Genomic DNA, 8,581 nt, shown 5'->3' with positions numbered 1-8,581 from the left:
TCCAAGATGTATTTTTTTTTATTGTTGTTGCAAATCTTACAGACACCAGCGCTCAGTTAAATAAAGGAAGGTAGCACAGTAAATACGTCACAACCGAAAAATCAAACGACTGTAGCGGCGTTACAGAAGGAGGGTCAGAGGCCTGTGACCAAAAATGTCAGAGGAATTACATTCAGTAGATGTGCAGTATCCACATTCCAGGCTCACATACATCTTTATATATATATATATTTATTTATATATTTATTTATATTTATATATAGCAATCATTGAGTTTAGTGTATACAAAGAACAATATTGTTACAAATACAATACTATACTTTTCCCAACGCTTTACAAGAATTTCTATTTCACCCTCTTTACAGAACAATAATACAACGCCATAATCTAGGTACTGTGCTAAATATGTACAAGAGATCTCACACCCACATCAGTGTCTTCAGACACTAACTTTATTCGGGGGAGGGTGGGGGGGGAAACACCAAAAAACAAAAACCCAAGTCCTGCATTCAAGTAAACCCAAACCAAGTATTGAATGATCATGAGATTCGAACAAATGAACGAAGGTTCAAACCCGTCAAGTCGAGAAAGGGACAGGATCTATCCCTTAATGTAAACACTGAGAACACTTATGTGACAGGAAGCAAGCTCGCAGACCTCACTGCCCAGAGAAAGGGAAATCTGTGGGAACTTTGCTGGGCCAATGCATGAGGAAATATTTTAAAATGCTGCCGCCTCCTGTTTTTAGAGGCAAAGGGAGTGAGGCGGAGGGGAAGAATCAGCCCACAAAAGTGGCCCAAGACCAGATCCCACCTGTAAGAGTATTTCCTTTGTAATTTACCAGAGCCCTGGGGTGGGATGGGGAATAGAGGGGAAGGAAGGACTTGAATGGTTTCGAGTCTATCCCATCTGCTGCCCCGACCCAAGGTCGCACGGCCCATTTCCAGGGACCGGGGTTGGGCTCTTGCTGAGGCCACTTCAGGGTAAAGGAGGCTGGTAACCCTAGGAGTCGTTCACCACTATCAGTTGGCAGCATTTTCTGAACCCAGGCAACTTTTGGGAAGACTGTTCTGCATGAGTGTACATGTTCAGTGCCATATCAACATCTACCACGACACAGATGGGAAAGTCAGGAAAAGACATTTTTCAAATGATCTTGGCAAACCTGTTACAGTAGAAATCTCTACTCACAAACCATATACAGTCTACTTGTTCAGTCCAACGGTTGCAGTAAACAGTTAGCTGGGGAAACACCATTTTCCTGCAATGCATACCAATGGAGGACTTAGTCTGATTTAACATGAACGTTACGAATCACTTTTACACTGAAATCCACCTGCAAACTACGCCAGCTTACTAAATTGGCCATTTTGGTATCTCCCGTCAATGAGACCCAAATCATGGCCAGGAGGAATAAATAACCTCTCCCTCTGCTGTCTCTACAACTGACATAATTGGAATCACCACTCTGCCTTTCGATCACTGGTATTTATCGAGCATTTACTGTGTTGCACAAGATTCAGAAGTGGGGTGGATTGCCTCTGAATGATGATATTCTTGCCCTTCTGGTGGGAGCACTGTGACTGCTGCCTTAATCATTTACACTTTACATTGACTCCGACGGTGCTCGCAGATAAATCTTTTCCCTTCTCCTGTCATCACATTTTCACTAAAGCAAGCTGTATTTTGATTTACTCAGCCAAGGTTCAATGGATTATTGCTCTTATCCTATTCTGTAACCTGCAAATTCCACGATAGCCTTTAAGCTCCTTGTGGACAGGGATTGTAGCTACCAACTCTGCTGAACTATACTTTCCTAAGCAGCTAGTACAGTGCTCTGTACACAGTGAGAACTCAGTAAATACCATTAAATTGATTGATGTTTTCATTAGGTGGAGGTTCTAGCCTATGGAAAGGCTGAGGGTTCAACTTCTGTTAACTTCAAGGCATTGGAAAGCTCAGATTTCAGCAGGAAACTCCCTTAGAACACAGTACTAATGGAAATTCATTACAGGTCTTGGGTAACCAACCCATCTGAAGGAAGAGGAGGGGGTGCTCTTTTTTGTCCCCCTACTTTAACTGTTTTCATTGACCTATTTCCACCCCATCCCAAGGTTCCCCAAATAAATTCCCACCAACCACCTTTGATCTCAAGACGCTGTTTCCATATATCTGAACTCCTATCTCAGCAAACACATGAATACATTTCCCAGATGCACAAAACAGATCATATTACGGTCCACCAACTACACAACTTTCTCTTCACCTGTCACTATTGAGGCCACAAAGAAAAGTAAAGAAAGAAGAAGGAAAGATCCTTTGGATCAATGGTACATAAAAACTGGCTCAGTGTAACGATGATACTGAGCCATCTCCTCTGAATTGAAAATAAAAGTCTACAGGTATGAGGTGCCTGATCGAAGCAGATGTGGTCAAACACCAGCTAAATGCTCTCCCACTTCCATAGAGCAGTGGGGCATTTTAGTGATAGGAAGGATACGATTTTCAGCTAGAGCAATAGGCCTGCCACAATCTGAACATACTAAATCTGCAAATTAGGATGTAACATCAGGCCCGGAGCATAGAATAGACATTTGGCAAAGACAGATGGAAATCAACTCTTGGGCTCGGAAAATCTAAGGCCTATGTGAGGGGAAATTCAAGGACCCCACTGCTAAAGAAACCAGGAATAAATTTGGGGTTGCGGTCTATCTCCCCAGCTCCCCATTTGGCTCCTGATCACTATTCCTGCAATCCCATGGAATTCCACTGTCCAGCCCGCCATTCCGTGGGGCTGCGGCCTCCGGTTGGGATCACTGTGGTGTTGCTGCGGCCTTGTCCCCACCCTGACTCCCTGAAGGAGTGTCATTAGTGTCCAACACACAAGAGGTACTGCACGTCACTGGTTAGGCCGCACTTTCAGCAGTGGCCCGGGCTTCGTTCTGCCACTCAGGATTGGCCCCACTGGTATCTCGAGCCACGTGGAGGACAGAGGTGGGGAAAGAAGGATGGGGCCCTGAAACTGTGCAGTGGGTTGACGGGGTGGGTGTGAGCTTTGTGGACCTGAAGATGTTTGGTAAAGTAGCAGCAAGGCTGAAGTATGCCCATGTTGAATTTCACCTCTTTCCCTTCTTTTTTCAGTCTCCCTTACTCGGGAAGCTAGGAGGCCTTTGTTCACATCCAGGTTTAAAAAGACAAAACATGCTGCTGCACAGGAAACACTGGAGATTGGCTCCAAAACCCTGGGGGGGAAAATGGCAAAATAAGGCCGGGAGTCATTGTGAACACCTCAGCTTCTCCAACACATCTGCTGATCAGCCTTCACCATCTTACTCCTGAAAATAAACAGTGAAGAAACACCAACCAGATGTTCCCCCTGCAGGGCTGGCTCCCACACTCACCCATGTCTCACTCATGACTCAATCCTGTTATGAGGTTTAAATTGTTCAGGGAAGAGAGTTTCTTCTCACCACGATACTCAGTAGATTGGTGCTCCCGAATAGCAGCTGACCCTATGCACCCTCTGGAAGGACTGCCGTTTTCGGAATCTCACCTGGAATCTTTGGGTCAAGTTGTTTTCTGTTCTGTGAGGGATTGCACACAGAGCTACATTTGTTTTTTGTTTGTTTTTTAAACAAGATACAAAATCGAGAAAAAGAGAAGGTACAGTACTCATGGAAAATGCTCTTCCTAAACACAACAGAATGGAGAGAGAGAGTGAGTAAGAGTGAGAAAAGACATGGTCTCTGCAGACACAAAATTGCAGCACTAGAAACACAACCACTGGTGAGGAGAGATCTCCTCCATGCACATCGGGAAGGTCTTAGATGTAAACTGGCTGCTCTTGGGCAGTCAACAGTCTGTACATTGCAGCTGGCATGGTCTTCATGTGGATCTGGGAGAAAGAAAAGAGCTACTGTCAGGGTCTGTTGCAAGCGGGTTAAAAGAACTAAGATACTGTACAAAAGGCAGTAGTTGGAAGGCATAACCAAGAATCAGGAGGAAAATCATTGGCTAGTCTCTATCTCCACTGAGGACAGAATGAAAAAAAATCGGTAGCCCACATTGAGAGAAGTAGGTCAAGTCTGAAAAAAGCTTTTTGTGAGGAGTGATAAATATTGGAGCCTCCCTCCCAGGAGATGTGTGAAAGGAGCAGAGAAGTGCTTTTCAGGACCCGGTATAGTGCACTGCACCCAAGGCCCAATCAATCAATGGTATTTACTGATCACTGACTGCAGGCACAGCACTGTACTAAGTGCTTTGGGAGAGTACAACGCAGTTGGTAGACGTGATTCCTGCCCTCAAGGAGCTTACAATCTAATGAGAGAGACAGACATTAAAATAAATTACAGTTAAAGGAAGCCACTGAGTATACGGCTATGGACATGAGTGCTGTGGGGGCGGGGATGAAGGAAGTAGCTAAGTGCTCAGGGGGTGGGACTAAATGCATGGGCGAGGCAGTTGGGAGGGAAATAGGGTGAGGGGATGAGTGCTTAGGCAGAGAAGGCTTCCTGGAGGAGATGATTTCAGCAGGGCTATGAAGACGGGGAGAGTATTAGTCTGTCAGCTATGCAGGAGGAGGGAGTTCCAAGCAGGAGGGAGCACTTGAGCGAGGAGTCAACAGCAGGTGAGGTGAGAATGAATAACACCAAATGAGTTGATACTAAAGGAGTAAAATATGTGGGATGGGTTGGAGCGGGAATCTCCAACCCATCTAACTGTATCATCTCTACGCTGATGACACCCAAATCTACATCTCTGCCCCTGCTCTCTCTCCCTCCCTTCAGGCTCATGTCTCCTCCTGCCTTCAAGACATCTCCATCTGGATGTCTGCCCGCCATCTAAAACTCAATATGTCCAAGACTGAACTCCTTATCTTCCCTCCCAAACCCTGCCCTCTCCCTGACTTTCCCATCACTATTGACAGCACTAGCATCCTTCCCATCTCACAAGCCCGCAACCTTGCTGTCATCCTCGACTCTGCTCTCTCATTCACCCCTCACATCCAATCCGCCACCAAAACCTGCCGGTCTCACCTCCGCAACAGCGCCAAGATCCGCCCTTTCCTCTCCATCCAAACTGCTACCCTGCTGGTTCAATCTCTCATCCTATCCCGACTGGATTACTGCATCAGCCTCCTCTCTGATCTCCCATCCTCCTGTCTCTCCCCACTTCAATCTATACTTCACGCTGCTGACCGGATCATCTTTGTGCAGAAACGCTCTGGGCATGTTACTCCCCTCCTCAAAAATCTCCAGTGGCTACCAATCAACCTACGCATCAGGCAAAAACTCCTCACTCTCGGCTTCAAGGCTCTCCATCACCTCGCCCCCTCCTACCTCACCTCCCTTCTTTCCTTCTACAGCCCAACCTGCACCCTCCGCTCCTCTGCCGCTAACCTCCTCACTGTGCCTCGTTCTCGCCTGTCCCGCCGCCGACCCCCGGCCCACATCCTCCCCCCTGGCCTGGAATGCCCTCCCTCCGCACATCCGCCAAGCTAGCTCTCTTCCTCCCTTCAATGCCCTACTGAGAGCTCACCTCCTCCAGGAGGCCTTCCCAGACTGAGCCCCCTCCTTCCTCTCCCCCTCCCCCCATCCTCCCACCTTACCTCCTTCCCCTCTTCACAGCACCTGTATATAAGTTTGTACATATTTATTACTCTTACTTGTACATATTTATTCTATTTATTTTATTTTGTTAATATGTTTTGTTTTGTTGTCTGTCTCCCCCTTCTAGACTGTGAGCCCGTTGCTGGGTAGGGACCGTCTCTATATGTTACCAATTTGTACTTACCAAGCACTTAGTACAGTGCTCTGCACACAGTAAGTGCTCAATAAATACGATTGAATGAATGAATGAAAGGAGTGAAGGCAGGTAGGAGGGAGAGAATTGACTGAATGCCCTCAAAAAGCAACGGTGAGGAGTTTCTGCTTGATGTGGAGATGGGTGGGCAACCATTGGAGGCACCTGAGAAGTGAGGAGACGTGAGCAGAACTACAAATACCATTACTGCTGCTGCTGCTGCTACTCCTACTATTAGGGCCTAAGGGTGGGGGCTACCTAAGGGCTATCCCTTCCCACCCCCTGATGGAATGACCACAGCTCCTACCTCCCCAACTGCATTGGAGAGAATGTGGACGATCTTCTCGTGGGGTGTGGCAACCACGCTCTGTCCATTGATCTCAATGATCCGATGGCCCACTCGCACGCCTCCCCGCTCGGCTATCCCACCTCTCATGAGGCTGCAGATCTAGGGAGAGAAAAGGCAGTGTTAAAAGAGATGGCATTTGTCCATGTCCATGGCCCTTCATGTACTTCCAAGCACCATATCACTGACACTTCTCTCCTCAGTGGGAAAGGCTAAGATGCCCAGGGAAGTAGACTGGGATCCTTCCCTCTGCTTCCCCAGCCCAAGAAGTCTCCATGAGAAATATGACCCATGGGACTACATTCACTGATCCCCTTCAGATGGACTGGGCCGTCAAGCAAAAATTCATTTCATTTTGCTCTTCATTCCAAATGTTTTTCATCACAGCTGTACTTGGAAAAGAGCTATTTCAGTTGCTCTCTTTGTTGCTGTCGTTTTGCCCCTAATAACTGCGGTATTTATTAAGCGCTTACTGTATGCTGTACTAAGCTCTGGGGTAGAGGCAAAGTAATCAGGTTGGACAGAGTCCCTGTCCCACCCGGGGCTCACAATCTAAGTAGGAGGGAGAACAGGTTCTGAATCCCCATTGTGCAGATGAGGGAAATATGCTATAGAGAAGTTAAATGACTTACCCAAGGTCACACAGCAGGAACATGGCGGAGCTGGGATTAGAACCCAGGTTCTCTCACTCCCTAGCCTGTGCTTTTTCCGATTGTGATCCCAAAGTGTTTAGCAGCTTGGGCAAAACATTTCAGGGACTGGGTCAAATTCCCACCTGTGTATGCTTTCCCAGCGCTTAGTACAATGCTCTGCACCCAGAAAGTCGTTACTATATACCTGTCTCCAATAATGTTGACTACTATGGTACAACCAACCCCAGATAATATAGCTCGTGGATGAGAGTCTTTTTTACCTTTGTCTCTGCATGAAGTGCTGCAAATTCAAGAGTCCTCTGTCTACAGGATATTGCAAGTAGACCCTACATTCCGCATCTTTGAATGCATCTATCAGCAAGGCTATGGCCATTATGGAGAAATGCATTAGTGTGAGAATATGGGTTCACCTGATGTCATTTGAGAAGTGAAGGACATTGAGAATCAATCTTGATCCAGAACTCTGTAATTCCAACTTTTCCGGAGAGCCAAACTTGTGGCGAATTCATTCATTCAATCATATTTATTGAGCGCTTACTGTGTGCAGAGCACTGTACTAAGCGCTTGGGAAGTACAAGTTTCAGAGGGCAGAATACCTTACTGAGTCAACAGCCTGTGAGACGTTGATAAAGATTACATACCGGCCCAGGTAATGCTTATCTACGCCTCTACTCATTCTGTCTGCTCCCTGGCCTCTTCCTCCTGCTTGTGTTTGATGTGCAGCACAGACCAAGCCCACTGAGCCACATTGGGCTTTGAAGCCACAATGTGATTCCCAAGGGCTTTTGGTTGACGATATGCTCCCAGTAGCCAATTCGTGAGTATTCTGGCTAGGATCTGCCTTGCGATGGAGAGTAATGAGATGCCTTGGTAATTTGCAAAATCTACTCTTCCAGGTGGCCACCGTCCATACGGCACCATAGCTTCTTGACTGATGTGTAGAACTTCTTGATTTCATGGTGGCCTGCACTGCCCTGAATCTCTTCTGCTTTGATATCCCACCACCAATCATGCATGTTCTCTTCCTTGATTTGCGCACTGCGATGCAGGTTCCTGTAAGACTCACCCCTATCTGAATTGTGGTGTGTCGCCAAGGTGTTGTTAGTGTAGTAATTGTTTTGCAGCAGTTACATCTCATCTCTGAGCTGTCTGCACCAAACCCATCTTGGTGACTACACCTGGCCATGACCAATCAATCAATCGTATTTAATGAACACTTACTGTGTGCTGAGCACTGTACTGAGAACCTGGGAGTACAATATAACAGATGCATTCCCTGCCCACAACGAGATTACAGTCGAGATGGTTGTCTTAATGGCTTCCTGGAGCACAGCATTATGGGGAAATGCCCATTTAATGCTTATATTAGGGATAGCTAATACCTATAATAATTGGGGTATTTGTTAAGAACTTACTATGCGCCAAGCACTGTACTTAGAACAGAGGCTGGTGCATAGTAAGCGTTTAACAAATACCATAATAATAATAATTATTATTAATACTAAGCGCTGGGGTAGATAAAAGATAATCAGGTTAGACATAGTCCCTGTCCCACATGGAACTCACAGTCCAAGTAGGAGGGAGAACAGGTACTGAATCCCCATTTTACAGGTGAGGAAAGTGAGGCACAGAGAACTTAAGTGACTCACCCAAGATTCCCCTAGTCAGAATGAGAATGCGGATCTTCTGATTCCCAGGCCTACGACACTTTCCCCTAGGCCACGCTGCTTCTTGAGTAATAAGTAATATCTTTACCTATTACTATAACAAGGGTGCTAAT

General features: G+C 46.4%; 1 protein-coding gene across 5 annotated transcripts in view; it reads right to left on the bottom strand.

Moving 5' to 3' along the window:
* Positions 1-8,581, bottom strand: part of APBA1 (amyloid beta precursor protein binding family A member 1) — a 120,222-nt gene continuing 111,641 nt past the window's right edge. For all 5 annotated transcript variants that reach the window (XM_038769618.1, XM_038769616.1, XM_038769617.1 and 2 more), the window contains 2 exons: positions 6,110-6,250; positions 1-3,895 (listed from right to left, as the gene is read on the bottom strand). In XM_038769618.1, the coding sequence (XP_038625546.1) occupies positions 3,824-3,895; positions 6,110-6,250 (213 nt within the window). In that variant the 3' untranslated portion in view covers positions 1-3,823. The remainder of the gene's footprint in view (positions 3,896-6,109; positions 6,251-8,581) is intronic.

Source organism: Tachyglossus aculeatus, chromosome X4, assembly GCF_015852505.1.
Source record: "Tachyglossus aculeatus isolate mTacAcu1 chromosome X4, mTacAcu1.pri, whole genome shotgun sequence".
NCBI classification, from domain to species: Eukaryota; Metazoa; Chordata; class Mammalia; order Monotremata; family Tachyglossidae; genus Tachyglossus; species Tachyglossus aculeatus.
This window is presented reverse-complemented; position numbering and strand designations above follow the sequence as displayed.